At 40.1% G+C, this 16766-nt stretch overlaps 1 protein-coding gene across 2 annotated transcripts in view; it reads left to right on the top strand.

Annotated features, from left to right (window-relative positions):
- Mrtfb (myocardin related transcription factor B) overlaps positions 1-16766 on the top strand; it is an 86661-nt gene that overhangs the window by 15935 nt on the left and 53960 nt on the right. Inside the window, exons 2-3 of one of the 2 annotated variants that reach the window (XM_028778356.1) lie at positions 5151-5355; positions 10810-10872. In XM_028778356.1, the coding sequence (XP_028634189.1) occupies positions 5202-5355; positions 10810-10872 (217 nt within the window). In that variant the 5' untranslated portion in view covers positions 5151-5201. The remainder of the gene's footprint in view (positions 1-5150; positions 5356-10809; positions 10873-16766) is intronic. The other variant, XM_028778357.1, reaches the window with a different exon arrangement.

Genomic DNA, 16766 nt, shown 5'->3' with positions numbered 1-16766 from the left:
GAGAGAGAGAGAGAGAGAGAGAGAGAGAGAGAGAGAGAGAGAGAGAGAGAGAGAGAGAGAGAGAGAGAGAGAGACTGACTTAGACTTAGAGAGACTTAGAGAGACTTTTTACCAGACATTGATTTTAAGGTAACTCAACTGAATTGAGATGTCCTTTTCTGTGATTATTTTGATCATTTATACAACCGTAAAGTAACTTTTAAAATATAAACAGATTTGATTATGGATTCTTGATTGTATGTGATTAACTTTGTCTTTAAACATCTTTGTTCAAGTCTGCTGTTTCAACTTTAGTTTTGCCTTAATGTTTGAGATTCACAAGACCTTGAAGAGTAGAGACACAGCTTTGCTGTGGCTAAGGTGCTTTTTTCTGTGTGCACTGGGTAACCCGCCATTCTGCATTTGACTAGTTGTGTATCAAACTTCTGAACTTCTGAAGCTCCTTTTAGACATGATTTGAGTGCCTTCTTATTTAGCTTTTTCCTGTATGTAGCTGTGACTGTGTTAGTTATTTTGTGTCACAGAATTAGCAATTATAAGCAAGGAAGTATAATAGAAAGTTGGCTTTGAATTTACACTCAGTTGGAAACAAATCTTAACACTGAATTAAGGACTAACTTTACCCAATAAGAAGTGTTTAGAAATATCATTATTTGTGGTTTATCTTGATTCTATTTCTAAAAAAATTTGAGTAAGGGAAGACGTAAAAAACGAAAAGAAGGAATGCCCACTTTTGTTTTCCATATTCTAGCACTACAACAGTATTAAATAATAAAGTTTTGCATTTTTTGTTATTTTGTTTTTTAGTGATTTTTAAAAATTTTTTATTTTTTTACTTTATTTGTTTGTTTGTTTTTTTTTTTTTTTTTTTAAGACAGGGCTCCTCTGTGTAGCCCTGGCTGTCCTAGAACTTGCTCTGTTGACCAGGCTGGCCTTGAACTCAAGTGATCTGCCTGCTTCAGCCTCCTGTGTGCTGCAAGTAAAGGCGTGTCACCACCACCTGGCTTATTTTTTAAAAAATTATAAAAATTATAATTACATAATTTCCCTCTTTCTTTTCCCGTCTCCAGACCCTTGCTCACTTTCAAATTCATGACCCCTTTTTCTTTAATTCTTGTTACATATATTTGTATATTCTTAAATACATAAATGAGACCTGTTCCTCTGTATAATGTTACTTGTCTATATGTGGCCTGATGATTTGCTATTGAATAACCAGTTGTTGTGTATTTCCTAAGAAAGACTATGTCTCCCACTCTCAGCATTCTTTAGTGTCTTCAAAGTCTGCTGTTAAGACCCTGTCCACATTAGCATTGCCTGTGTCATCTGTGTTCAGCTCACACTGAGGCAGCAAACTCTCTGGTTCTCTGGCTCCTAGGATCTTGTAGTCTTTGCAGTGTTCACCGAGCCTTAGGAACTGTGCTGTAGATGTGTCAGTTAGGACTGGGCTCCACAACTATGCACTTTGAGTAATTGCAGTTTCTGTAATGGTCTCTGGCTGTTGCAAAAAGACATTTCCTTGATGAGGGGTGAAAAGTACTCTTAACCAGTGAGTCCCTGGAGAATGGTGTTGGATTTGTTTTAAGAACAAAAGGTGCATCGTAGGTTGATGTTACAATATTCTCCTTTGTATTCACTTCCTGCCAGTTGAGTGCTGGATGTTTCTTTTTGGAATATTTCTGTTACTAAGTTCTGTACCGATTAAACTCCCTAGTCATTCCTTTCACCAGGTCCAGACAGTCACAGTTTTGTCACTCTGTCTGTCCACTTTAAGCTGAGTGATATTTTACCTGACAGCTCAGTTTTGACCCAGTGAGGCAATCTATTCTAATATGGTTTCTTTTAACATTTCACAATGGCGGTGTGTAACGATTCAATTAAGGACTTGTAGATAGAGTGCTGTTTATAATGGATGGTGGATTTAAATTTCTAAAGAAATTGTCAAGCACTTAAGTATACTCTAAGATGACATTCTACAAATTTCAGAATATATTCTATGCTCTATCAAAGATGTTCACAGATGCTAAGTTATTTTTTGTTAACTTACTCTTTTCCCTTCGCTACATTTTGTAAAGATTTACTTAGCTTATAATTTTCTCAATTTGGAAGTGTGTGGGAGTTTAAGGTGAGTACAATGTCAAGGCATATGTTGAAAAAAGATCTTTCAGTATTGAAAACAGGTAGTACTGTACTGCCTTGAAAATATTTTTAAATCTTTGTTTTAAAGGACCCTCCAGATCATCACCATCGATGTTCAGAGTTTGTATATATTGCCATTGTAAGGGCATTTTGGTACTTGTAACTTCAAAATATTTTGGAATGAACAGATTTTATTTTTTAGAAATAATTAATTCAAAATGAAAATTCAGTGTTGAAAAATCTATGAGTTATATTTTAGTGTTCTTAGTAAAATAAGTAATTTTGCCTACAAATTCATCTACCTAATAGAGCCTTTTGAAGTCAACATTATTTGATAGTGGTATGTAGTCTTCACCCTCTACCAGAATTATGTGTTAGTTGTGAGCATATGTATTTTTGTATATGCTTTTAAAAAGAAGCAAACATTGTCAACTTCTCTTTCAGTTAGAGCGTTTAGCCCTTACAATGCCGCGTAGTCATTGGAAGATTGATTACTGTCTTATTGCTTACTGTCTTATCACTTGTTTTTGTCTTCTCTTCTTCACTCTCCCTTTCTTTTGGGAGTTAATTGGGTAATTTTTAGAATATTATTTAAAGTCTTCTATTCGTATCTCAGCTAAGATTAATGTGATTATGCTTCTGGCAATCATTTTCTTCTATTTTTGTGTTTGTTAATATTTTGTAAAAAGGAGATGTTTTTGATTTGGTAAGGTCTAATTTAAAAATATTTTCTTTTATGCCTCATACTTTTTGTTGTAGCTAAAAAATCATGCACTAGCCCATGGTCACAAAGAAATACAAAAGTCTGCATTGTTGTGAGCAGGTATTTAGGAATTACTGTCTTCTGCCTTAACTTCTCAGTCTTTTTAAACCTTTTACTTACAGTCTATAGAAATGTAAAAATGCTGCTTGCAGTTGCCCCCTTCACCCATTTTGTTAAATTCTCTCCTTGATTTCACCTGCAAAGACCATGCTAATGTGTTCAGCTTTTGCATTGAATTTAATATTGAAGAATTAAGAAGGAAAACTGGTTTTAGTTCTTCCCTTGTGTATTAGCACTGTGGTGCGTCCCACTCCTAAGATGTTCCATCTGCTGCACCTTTTCTTTGTCCCACACGAGTCCTCTAGTAGTGCTGTCTGCTGCTGCCGTCTTTATTACCGGGTGTTTTCAATGACAGTGGAGTTGTAAAACACCAATGGTTGGCAGCTGCAGATGCTCTAGGTTTTGATGGTTTCTTCTTAAGATTATTTTTAGGGAAAATGTAACCTTGCCTCACTTGTTTGGGCCACTCTGCCTTCCGTATGGCAGCCGGCACATGTCAGTGCACTTGTTGTTGCCATAGCATAGTCCACAGTCTTTCCTGCACATGCACATGCAGTGCTTGGGGAGCTCCCAAAGAGTTGGGTATAGTTCTTCCTTTTTGAGGAACTAACTAGAACACCAAGGGACACATTTGACAGGCTAGCTGACTATCAGCAAAGGTGCAAAGACAATTCAGTAGAGAAGATGACCTTGTCCACAAGTGATGCTGCAGCCATAACCATTCTTAAGCCACCAGTGTTGATTCAGATCTTACTGCATGTATAAAACTTTGTGTCTTAGATTTAAATATTTCCATGTCTAGAAGGAAACACAGGAGTTGACCTTTGTGACCATGGGCTAGTGCATGATATTTAGCTACAACAACAAAAGTATGATGCATAAAAGAAAGTATTTATAAATTAGACCTTACCAAATCAAAAGTATCTCCTTTTTTTTTTTTTACAAAATATTAACGAACACAAAAATGGAAGAAAATGATTGCCAGAGAAGCATGATGACAAAGTGCTGTGTCCAGAATATGCCAAAGATCCAAGATTCAGTTGTAAAACACCAACTGCATACTGTTAAAAATGAGCAGATATCATCAGTACCTAATCCAAGAAGATAAAGAAATGGAAAATAATACATAAAAAGATGTCCAGCATCTTTAGTCACCAGGAAAACAATGTCAAACTACCATGAAATATCCTATGTCCACTAAAATGTCTAAAATGAAAAGAATCGACAAAAGGATTGGCAAGGCTGTGAACCAGCTGGGCTCTGGCGCCTAGTGGTGGGCACCACTTAGCCAGTTTCTAAAAAATCTACATATGCTGCTGCTGTGTGATCTGGTTATCCCACTCCTGGTATGTAGGCAGAGAAATGGAAGCATGTATCTAGGTTTCTATATAGGAGAATTCCTGTGATGTAAGAGTCAAAACTGCAAACCACCGAGCCACTAGGTGGTTGAAATCTATGTAAGGAACACTACCGCAGAAGGAGGCCACCATTTGAACAGACGTGATACCACTGCACAGCATGGATGCATTGCTATCCCTGGGCTTCCAGTTCAGCACCTCACCTGTGTCACACGTTTAGGGCTCTTGTGTCTTTGATTCTTCTGTTACCAGCTTCTCAGTAGCACAGTCCAAATTACACTGTGCTAACAAGCAGCTCCAAGTCTCCGTGATGTAAAATACACCTTTTTTTCCTTATGAACTGCATTTTCTTTGTTCTATCTTTGTTCATTCTGAGGCCCTGGCTGGTGAAGGAGTCTGAAGTACTGCTGGTTGCTGTGAGTGCTGACTAATTTAGAGTTCCCCAAAATATAGGCACTGGGGTAGATCTTCAAGCTGGCCCATGCTTTCATTTTTATTAGTGTTTGTTGACTTTTCTTTTCATCTAGCACGTGGTGAAGTCTTTAAATGACAGCGATAGCTATAATTTGTATAATCCCTGATACAAAAATATATGCAAAGTGTCTTTAAGGTTCTATTTACTGTACAAATGCTTTTTAGATAGGAGCCATCTCCCTGAAGTTGGTGAAGGAGCCTGAGATGCAGAGAGGAAGAGTCGGCAATGGGTGCATGGGTAGAATTGAACTGTAATGAACCCCGAGAATCTGTCTTGATACTTTTGTGCCAACTGGAGAAAACTTAAGGTACTATTTCATTTACCTTCTTAAATATTTTGTCACTCTCTCCAACAGGCTGCTTAAAAGAGGTGTCTGATACTTCCTGTTGCCAGTGCCTGGAACACAATGGATCACACAGGAACCATAGACACAGAGGAGGAGCTAGGACCTCTAGCCCACCTTGCACCAAGTCCTCAGAGTGAGGCTGTGGCTCACGAATTCCAGGAACTGTCTCTACAGTCCAGCCAGCATTTACCCCCTCTGAACGAGCGCAAAAATGGTGAGTCCAGCTGCATTTGGGACTTTGATTTAGACAGTCATCCTTTTAGTAGGTGTAGATAATTCCAGTTTGTGACTCTGTATCATTTACACTTGGCAAGCCCTGTAAGCAACGTTCTCCCTGAGAAAAGGCAGGATTTCACTTCTCATGCATTTCTTTGACCAGCAACTGTCTTTATTTGAAGTACTACCTTTAGACGTCAGCCTTAGATTAGCCCATCTTGGACTGGGAAGATCTCTTGCTGGAAAGGCATTGTGAAGTTGCTTATACTAGAAGTGGATGTTGACCATGACTGTCTTCTTCCTTTTACCATCTCCAATGTGTTGGAGCTTAATTTCAGAGTGGTAAGAGTTAGCCCACTCAGTGAAAGCAAGACTTTATACTAATGGACATAAGATGAGCTAGATTGTTTTTGGAGTTAGTTCATTCTTGTATACAGAGTTAATATTTTCTAACCAGTCCTTTTCAGTATCGTAGATTCTCATTGTTGACAAAGGCATCCCAGAGTCCCCAAAACACAAATTAATGAGTAAAGACAGACTAGATACACTTAGTTCTAATACAGTGTAGTACACTTGAAACATAAACACAATTCAGAATGCATGTTGACCATACTCAAGGAGAGCCCAGAACTTCACATGGGTTTGCCTTGTTGTCAGAAACCTCATGCCTTTACCCTTACAAATAAAGTGATTTTCCTATAGAATGCTTTCCATTTACCCTGTTAGGTTTCTGGGGCCTGAATGTGTCCCAGAGTCTGGGCTCTCCTTGCCAAGAGCAGAATACTGTGTAATCCTTCAGGACAGGGTTTTGCATGAGCTTCCTGTGTCTTCTTTTAAGAGTCATGTAGCTTTGTGTCATGAATCTTACTGTTAAGTTCTGCCCTTGACCATTTTAGCTTAAACAAGACACACAGACTCAGTTTTGTAAGATGGCTTTTAGATATTCTGTCTCCAAGAGCCTAGCTTTACTGTGGACAATGGCTGAGACAAATATATTAACTCAGAAATGAGTAAATACAATCAAGTTGCAATGCACTCTTGGACCAGTTTCCTGTCCCAGTGATTTGAGTTATATTTGGTATAAAATCAGAAGGTCAAACTTCTCACAACTGGCCATGTGTAGCAGAGGAGGGAATGCACCAAGATGGACATACCATGGACATGCAGTCCATGTAGAGACCACGCTCTCTCACAGATGTTCATGTACGTACCTGAGTGTAAGGTGGATGTAGGGGGATAGAACAGGCTCCTCTTAGACAATCATTTTGTTATTTTGGTGCTAGGGACCTTATTTAGGTTGGGCAAACACTCTACCACTGAAGTCATCTCCTTCCTGAACATGTCATTAGAGAGGTAGATGAAAGGTAAAGGGTTTAACTTACTAAGAGAGCTATATTTTATGAAATAATTTGATGAAATAATTTGTAGAAATATTGCTGTTCTACTCTCATCATGACTGAAACCACAGCGTTCATCAGCCAGCATTCCTCTCTTGTGCTGTGATTTCCAGGCTTCATCTTTGTTTCTGTCACTCGGAATTCCAGCAGCTTCTAAGTTACAAGTGTGGAAACACCACTCATGCAGTGGTAGGACTGTTTTCTCCAGCCGTTGTCTCATATCTGTGATCTTGGTGACATAATGATTTATATTTGATTTGTCACTATTCGTAGTCTTACATAGATTTTGCCTTTTGTTTTAGAATAAAGCCGCTTTGTATTCTTTTTTCAAGTCAAATGCATATTGTTTAGCTGTTCTGAGTACAAGTGAAGCATATGCTGCCTTCCGGTCTGTCTTATGTCTGCCTGCTTGTTTCCCAGATCAGCTACTTTTACTAGTGTCCTTTATGAGAGAAAAATGTTTGACTGTTTTAAAAAATAATTTTGAAACACTTTTTTGTAGCAACAATATTGTACTGTATAGCTTGGATATAAGTAATATATTGATTTTTTTTCTTTAATTATCATTATAGTGATTCTATAAATATAAATTTATTTTTGAATGAAGTTGGCTTTTTAGCCAATGTGTTTTCCCCAAGACTAATTTCTGTTCAGTGTTAAGCCATGGAAGACCATCTCACAGTGAAGCACCATCTAAGGATTCAAACAGGAGGTAACTCCCTCTTTTTTTCTGAGATGACTGCAGGAAATTTGAAAGATCTGCCTGCTTTACATACACTTTCCAAGGTATGAAAGTGATCCTTCTGTACCAGCTACCAGAAATGTAGGTTTCTAGGGAGATACTGGTCAGGAGATGAGAACCTGAGTCAGGAGAAGTGTGTTAGAGTGGAGTGCTAACTGTGAGTAATGACGTATTGGCATTCCTGGACAGTTGTGAGAGTCGAATCTGTGTCCTCCCTCCAATTAAAACAAATTAAAATGTTAAATAAAAATAAATCTAGGTTTTGAGCAGAATATTTCATATATTTATATCAAATAAGAAAGATAGGCGATAGACCTGACTTGCTTTCTTTGATCTTTTAATGTATATTATTCATATTTTTAGTTCTTCCTAATCTTATGTTTAAATTATATCAAAATGTAGGTATTAGCCTCAAAACCACTTACAAAATATTGTGTAACCAAAAATTGTGTGATTCACATGTCCCTGCTTGTGTGTTTTATTGTTATCCCTAGGCATTTGAACTTTTCTCACTGGTGCTGTGTTCTCTTCTGTTGGACATATTGTAGGTGTTTATGTCTGTGATTAGTGAGTAGAAGGATTGCATCATTGTAGCCTATGTTGCTAAAATTATACCCAGTAACATCTCAATAAGGCAGTCACTTAGGCAGTCAGCTTTTCCAGATGGGCCCTATAAAGGATATAATATGCAGTGTTTCTTTATGAAAACAGCCAGTCCACAGGGACACTGAGCTTCATTCCGGCATGGTACACAGTAGTTAGCTCCATCTTATCTCTATATTTATACTGACCTTTAGTATTCAATGGGAAAAGCTCAGGTGGAGGACAGTATAGGTAGATGCCACATTTCCAAAAGAGCTGCAGTGGCCCTTTCCTGCATCCATACTCAAGGAGAGCTCTACTCTGGCAGACACTGTTCTGAGGTTGTTTGCAGGAAAGAAAAGCAGGACAGATGCAGAACTGTCAAGCATTTCCAGCATTCCTGCAGAGAAGCTAATGTAGCTGCTAGGATAAAGAGCTGCTTGGTGTCTCACACTCTCCAGAGCATCTTGGGTATTTCAGTGTGAGCGAGACTCATCTCACCTCACACAGCCTCAGGCTCACCACTGGTAATACCTATCCAGTGGTAGAGAAGCAGTGCCTGCCACCTGCCTATCCTGAGAGGCTTTTGATTGGCCTCCCACCTCTCTCTGACTCACCCAATCCCATCAGAAACGTTTACTGTGAAATGGCATGTGTGGGGTCCAAAAGAAAGGACGTATTTCTTTTCAAACGTTTAGATCACTGGTTACCATGGTTAGGGACTTGAGTTTACAGCCTCATCTGAATTTTTTTTTCTGAGATTTTTTTCCCCCTTGCATTACATTTATACAGTGAACAACTTAGACTCTCTCTTGCCTTGTCCTTAATGACCTTTCCAAGAGAGGAAATGATGTACTCAAGAGTTGGTTGCACACAAGGAAACAGAGGGTCCTTGGCTTTGGACTCAGCGCAGGTCTTTATCTAGCCACATACAGTCAGGGAACTTTCCAGATTGTGGCCCTAAGCCAAGGGCAGACCCTTAGTGAATAACAGCTTCTGTTCACAGTTGCTCTGTTCTTTGCATTTTCTGAGAACATTCCCCTCCCCTCATCAGTCTGTTAGTTCAGGTGTTTGGAAATGTGCAAACATAATAAACACTGTTCCTGGGCAAACTCTGCTTCATGAACTGCACGTGAGCTGCCACAGTGGGATAGAGAGGAGAGGAGATGGCCAGTGTTGTTTCTGGAGCCAGAAACTACAACATTCTGAAAGTATCACAGACAGTGAACAGACAGCAATTGATCATTTTCTGTAAAATTCCCCTGGCTCACTTTCCTGGTGGCATTTGAGTCCAGAATGTTTACTATGACTCTTCAGGGCATTACTAAACACTGTGACAAGGTTTGATCATTTTTCTTCAGAAATTGGACTAAGAAAAGAAATTGTTTACGTTTGTATATTCCATATTCAAGTTTTTAATTTTTGCAATCACCTTTTAGGACTTAGACTAAACACAAATATAAAGTTCAAAAACAAATTCTAGATCGACGCCTGCAAATGAAATTCTTCACTGGTTGTGGCAGAAGATGGTGTTGATGAACGGTTTATCTCCTGACTCCTTCAGAATGAAAATGAAGCCTTATAAGACCCTAGGGCTGAGGCACGCCCTTTCATAATGGCTTTATAGTCTCCTATTGAATAACTTGTTTTGTTTCACAATGCCTATAATTATCTATAACCTGTCTGCCCTCTTCTGCTCTGGGTTTCTTATTCCGACAGTTGTTGTTAGTAAGGATTTAGTTCGTTTCAGTGTGTTGCTGTACACACCCTCATAGTATATGCCATACGCTGGTGGGAGAGGAGCAGGAGGACCCACAGTTTCAAAGGTGCGTCCTCAGGGCTGCAGACACCCCCTTCCCAACATCTCATAGAGTCATTTGTTTGGAGTTTTAAATGGTGTCTCTTTAAAAAATGCCTTTGGAGCATCAGCGATTATTGATTATTATATGTACTGAAAAGGGTGACTTAGAGAACAGTGTAATTAGCTATTTAGTTTAAGCTGACATTGAAATTATAGCATCATAATATATACAAATGCCTAACCTGAATAGTTTAAAAGGCTTTTTTTTTTAGGTACTAGATTCAAAAAGTATGGGATATATATATATATATATATATATATATATATATATATATATATGTACATATACATATATGTATGTATATGTGTGTGTGTGTGTGTGTGTGTGTGTATATATATGATGGTTTTCTTAAAATTAGAATCTACTATATGTTTTATTAGACATTGGACTGGAGATTAATGAACTAATTTGTAAAGGAGGAGTTGCAATCCTTCAGAGAGCATTGAGAAAGAGAAAAGAGACATTAGAAACCTGTACTCTGTCGTACCTATGGAGAGCCTGTTAAATAGAGGGAGGGTACTGGGAAACATGAGTGGTCAATGTCATTTAGCTTATACTTTAAGATAAATAAAGTACTACTGTTATAACAGAAAGCAACAAGATGAGCAAGAATAACAATGAGTTGGGTCTTCATTTCCTTCCTTCCTTCCTTCCTTCCTTCCTTCCTTCCTTCCTTCCTCCCTCCCTCCCTCCCTCCCTCCCTCCCTCCCTCTCTCCCTCCCTCCCTTCCTTCCTTCCTTCCTTCCTTCCTTCCGGTTTGTAGTTAATGATCACATAAACTAAGAAGCCGTGGTAACCACTGTTTTCTAACTCTTTTAACCATACTCCTGGCCCTCCTGCCTCACTGCTGCCCTCACTGTTATTAACAGGAAGTATAGTCTTTGGGGAGTCAGGACTGCAGCTTCCTTTGCCGGCTCAGTCTGTGAGCACAGGTAAGTCTGAGAAGCAGTCTGTCACAGCACACCCATCCCAGTGTCTGTCTGCAGCTTCAGCCATTGCTCCCTCCACTGCCTCCTCATCCCATCACATGCTCCTCTTCCTCATTCTCACTACTGTCCTGTGACCTTCATTAGGCAGCACAGCCCTCAGTGTGCTCTCACGTCAGCCAGCTGATGACTTTCCCAAAGATCCAGAGTAGTCACATGTCATGTTATTAAACATACATAGAGCTCTCTGTTGTCAAATGCTCCTCATTGTCAAAAGGAAAGAGAAATTGACTTGATGGATATTATTCTTAATATAATGGGTCTTCCTTAGAATACACAGTATTCTCTTCCTGTGCTTCTCAGAGGTACTGATGGTGGCAGCATGTCAAGTTTAAATGGCACTATTTCACCTTTTTTTTAAAAGTCCAAATGATCAATGTCTTTTCTTGACTTGTATGTTGCTGTTTTCGTTGAGAAAATGCAGATATCTGTATTTACCATCTTAAGATGTTGCTGTGTGATCCTTGTGTTCAATACGACATAATAAGAAAAGCAAGAAGTTTCATTTACCATTAGTCTTGGGTTCCTGCAGGCTTCATTTAGAACCTGCCAGATGTTTGGATGGTTGACAAACTGCAGACTGGGAAGTTGATAGCAACAAAATTAGAATACTACCTGGAATAGAAGCCTCCTCCTGACAGGGCAATTGTGGTGCTGACTGTGCTGCTTGACCAACCTCTCAAAGTTAGCCAGCATCTCTCATGCTGCTAAAAGTTGGCACTTTGAGGATAGAAATAAAGATACTTTTATTTTTACATTTATTTATGTGTATGAGTGTGTACACACATATGCTTATGTAAAGACAGCATGGTTCTTTCCCTCCACTGTCTCTACCATATGAAGATTGAACTCAGGCTATCAGACATGGCTGCAAGTGCCTTGACTAGCTGAACCATCTCATTGGTCACTGAAAGATATTTTTAAAAAAATATTATTAGCAAACAGTATTGAGATGACTATTGTGTGCCTTGCCCTAAGATAATTCTTAAATTTCCAGCCTCTAATATAGGACCAGCGATTCAGAATGCAGCGTATTTCTGTGAAACTGTTGGACATATAGGTCTCTGAAAGCAGTTCCCTGACCATATACAGAGAAGCAGTGTAGAGGTGATTCTCACTGAACACACAGAGACATTGTAAGCACTCAGTTTTCCATGCTTGATGAGCAGGAACCCGAGGAGCAGCACATAAGGTGGTTAAGAACAGCAGCTCTGACAAAAGCCAGGGCCAGGCCCTAGGCGGACCTTTCCTACCTGTGCATTTTCTTCCTTCTGTTTGCTTCCCTCCTACAGACTGGGGGGCCACACCTACTTCCTGCCCAGTTGATCAGTTTGACAGGAGAGGAGGTAACTCTGTAGTGTTTAGAACAGTGCAGAATGACTGTGGACACTTAAAGAACCTGGTACCTTTGTCCATGACAAAGACATATCATTTTCATAGGTTTCTCCCAACAATGTTTATAACTTGATGGGTTTGTTTTGTTTTTTAGTAGTCCCAGGAATTTTTGCTTCCTGTTTCCACAATGACTTCTTTTTAAAGAAACAAAAATGGCACCCAGCTTCTTCCTGCTACTCATACACCTTCACAACACTGACAGGCAGCTTATCTTTTGGTCCCTGAGAGGGCAAAAGCAGTGGGCACAGGTTTCCCAGGAAGCTATCTCTCACGGGTCCTGCCAGTTCCCACAGTCCTAGCATTCCCTGGGCATCAGTCAGTGTCTACAAGGAAGGACTTTCAGATTGTAAAGCATGTGAAAATACAAACAGGCCAACATTTGGACTCTCTAGGGACCCTGCCCTCCAGAACAGACTCCAAGTTGACATTCTCACAGGCTACTTGCAGGAGTTCCAGTAGGGCGGGCCCAGTCATCAGGCTCCTGAACAGACCCCTCCATCACCCAGGGCTGGAGTACATCTGCTCTCCCTCCCGTGCTCTTACTCTGAGGAGATTAAATCAATAGATGTGGCTACTGAGATAGCGAAGGACTGTGATGTGGACGATAGATAACTGCTGGACAGAAGACATTCAGTATTTTAAAGTGATAAAACAGCTGCTTGTAATGTTTAAGGAGGTTTCTTCTTCCTAAAATTTTTTTTTATTTCAATTATGGGAAATCTCTGGCATAATCATATCTCTTTTGTTTTTTATTATGACTTGAATTATTTTTTTTTTCTGTTTAACAAAGAAATTAGATTAGGTTCAGAAATGACTCGTTAAAAAATAAACATGGATACTAAGGACATGTTTATATTGCCGGGACTTGTTTCCCATTGGTTCTGAAATGCACAAAGTAGAAACACTTGCAGTGACTTAGAATGTTCTTCTGAGATATCTTTCAGTGATGGTACCTGGTCTGCCTGAGCTTTAAGTTCAGGGAATGGGGCTGTAAATTGACTTTATTTGGGTTCCTTTCAATGCTTTACTGTGTACTAATATACTTGGGGTTTTTTTTAGCATTTTATATGTATCTGTTTCTATGTAAAATAACTTCATACACACACGTAAAACTAAAAATAAATGTGAAGGGCAGAACTCAAGTGATTTGAAAGCTGGATTACTTCAGGAAGTAGGTAATTAGGATTGATTGGGTTTATAGTTGGCTCTAAATGCTAAACGTCCTGGAGTTTTCCCACTGGAAGCCTAAATGGCATGTCTAAAATTCCAGACGCGGGGCAGGATTCCACACTGGAAATTAGGGGTGGGAGATGTTCTTAGAGGTATGTGTCTTCTTGTTTCTTTTCAATGAGTTAACCTTAGGTAAATCCACAGAATTCAGCCGTTAAGAGTCCTACACAACTGGAAATGTCTGTATCCATTTCTGTTATAGGACTGTAATATGTTTGGAGTAATATTTAAGGTACACGAGCAAGTAGATGTGTATTCTTAACCAAGCCCCTTCAGGTTGGCAGTGGGAGTAAAATATATTTCATCATATTCTATTGGGAACCCAGGATAGTTTAGATGTCACTAGTTTTAAAGGAAAAAAGAAAAAGAAGCAAACTAAAGTGAAGTAACAAAGTGGTTACTGAATTGTGTGGCTCCTGGTCAGTGTGTAAGATATAATCCCGATACCACGTCCACCCTCAGGTCTTTGACCCCCAGGCCCCCTGTGTATGCGTTAGCCTCCATTGTTTTTCTAAGAGCTAGAGTGTGATGATGAGCTAGTGAGCTCTGCCTGTGTAACTGTATGCTTGCTTTCGTCTCTGTAGCAGACATAGAGTGCCTGCGTGATTGGCAGACACTTCCCACAGAAGTGCAATAAAGAGGGTGTTAGTTATTTGTCTGTTTGCCTTGATAAAATACCATGACCAAAAACAATTCTTTGGGCTTATGGTTCTAGAGGGAGCATCCATAATGTCAAAGAAAGCCTTGGCAGCAGGTTACTCTAGCAGGCTACGAAAGCACGTTCAACCACAAGCATGTAGGGTAAAGAACACACTGTAAGTGGAGTGAGGCCCAAGCCCAGTGACATACTTTCTTTAGCAAGGGCACACCTTTGTAACCCACCTAAGTAGCACCACTAACCAGGGGACCAAGTATTCAAATGTGTAAGCCAAAGGGGACATTTCCCATTCGAACCATCACACTAACACCTTCAGAGAATAGATTTTTTTTCTTGGATGTAGAAATGTCATAATTTTGAGGATTTTCAAGATAAGAAATTTGACCTTATACTAATGAAATCAAGTTCAGATTCAAATATTGACAGTTAAATAATTTGGAAATTGTAACTCAAGGCCAGGTAAGGTTTTAGAAAGTGTTTTGGTTTTTATTTTCTCCAATAATGGCACTAACATTCTCTAAAATATGCTTTCTTGTGGAAATGTATATATTGTATGAGCAACTAATTCTCTCATGCACCCTTAACATTGACCTGACATTGTGTCTCTGTCAGATTCCACTCATGAAATGCTGTCTGCAGTCACTAGTGATCTTCTGTTCACTCGTTCACCATGTGTTTTGAAATTTAAAGCTACCAGTTATCTTTGTGGATTTATCTTTCTTATGTATAATTCTCTCTCTCTCTCTCTCTCTCTCTCTCTCTCTCTCTCTCTCTGTCTCTCTCTCTCTCTCTCTCTGTGTGTGTGTGTGTGTGCGTGTGCGTGCGTGTGCGTGCGTGCGTGCGTGTTACACATAGGAGTTGTAAGAGTTGTAATAGTCTATGTATGCATGTGTGAACATAAGTATACGTAAAGGACAAACAAAGGGGCCGATGGCTGTAACATTACTGTTACCAGGCTGAGTGCTGAGTGTCTGGGCTTGGGTTTTGCTGTCTTCATTTAAAAAGCACTGGGTTTTAGCTTTGGTAGGCATTGAGTAACTTTTAGGTCACCTCAAAGCCTTTTGCCTATCAAGATCTAGAGGTACATTTTTTTAACTTTTTATTGTTTCTTTGTTACTTTCGCATCATGCACCCCAGTCCCACTTGTATCTGCCTTCTACCCTTGCAACCTCCCTTCCTCCACAAAAATAATTAAAACCACACAAACAAAGCAAAATAAAACAGAAAACATCTTGTTGTGGAAGCTGTAGTATGTCACAGTGTGTCTCATAACATACCCTCTGTCTCCACATCTTCACTGGTGAATGTTCATTGCAGTGAGTCATTGGTCTGGTTTTCGATCTCTGGTTTCTGTGACACCATCAATATTGAATCTTCACAGGGCCTGGTTATCCTTTTGTTGCCCTGTGTCATGGAGATCCTTCAGTTTTGAGTCAGCAGGACTGACCCTTAGCAGTTCACAGATAATGCAGATTTTTGGGGTGGGCCAAATCAAAGCCCTGGATCTGGCCCTGGGTGGTGGCTGAGCTGATCAGCCCACTGGCTCTCCCTTATCTGCACCATCAGGGCAAGCTCTTGAGCACTGCTCTGGCTAGGCTACCCAGTGCCACCATCAGCAGGAGGCAGGGCCAGCTCTCTACACTCTCACCCTCTGACTGGCTCACACCCCACACTCCCACCCCCCACTCCCCACCCCCCACCGAAAGGGGCAGCTCTCCTGTTCTCAGGCTCTCTCCACCCTGTGGCAGCTCCTGGACTGTGCTGGGGACAGTGCTTTAAGTGCACTCACGTTCATCTACTGTGGCATCTCTGCTGTTGCCCTGCCATTTGCCCTAGGGAGAGCTTTCCACTCAGGTTGCTTATAGCATGTATGCTATGGGGTACTTCAGCTGGTCATTACTTACCTGGTCTTGTGAGGTTTTAGTCCATCGCATAGAGCACTTCCCTCAGCAGAGACATCAGGGCACTGTCTCAGGCAGATTTCTGGACTCTGTCAGCACAAGTCTTCCTTTTTAGAAACTTAACCTGCCATGTCTGAGTTGGCTCACCCTCCTGAGCTCTGGGTCCTGACGCACATTCCATTTCCTAGTGTGTGTGAGCAAATCCCTCATGTGTGTTGGGTTTCCTAGTTTCTCATGACAGGAAGTAAAGCCCAGTGCTTGTGACTCCATCATGGCCAAATCTGAGGGGTCTGGAACTGGCTTGTGTGTCTTCTGGGGTATGTGGGGATAAGCCTCTGATCCGACTACAGCAGCACTGTCATCTCAGTGCTAGTTTTTGGTTCTTTGGGGCAATGAGTAAAGGAACAGTAAGGAGAACGGCTTTCCACATCTCAGCTGGCAAGAGCAGCCTGCAAGATTGCAGGACACTCCTCAGCCTTCTGCACCTCCTGGAGCCAGTGGCAGAGTTTCCCTCCATTCATAAATGTCAGAGAGGACAGATTTCTCAGACTGGCAGAGTCTGTTCCTCATTAATAAAGAACTAATTATATACTGTTTTCCCCTTAAAGAAATACTGAAATACATACATACATACATACATACATACATACATACAT

The sequence above is a fragment of the Grammomys surdaster genome, unplaced genomic scaffold, assembly GCF_004785775.1.
Source record: "Grammomys surdaster isolate TR1022 unplaced genomic scaffold, NIH_TR_1.0 334, whole genome shotgun sequence".
Lineage (NCBI taxonomy): Eukaryota > Metazoa > Chordata > Mammalia > Rodentia > Muridae > Grammomys > Grammomys surdaster.
This window is presented reverse-complemented; position numbering and strand designations above follow the sequence as displayed.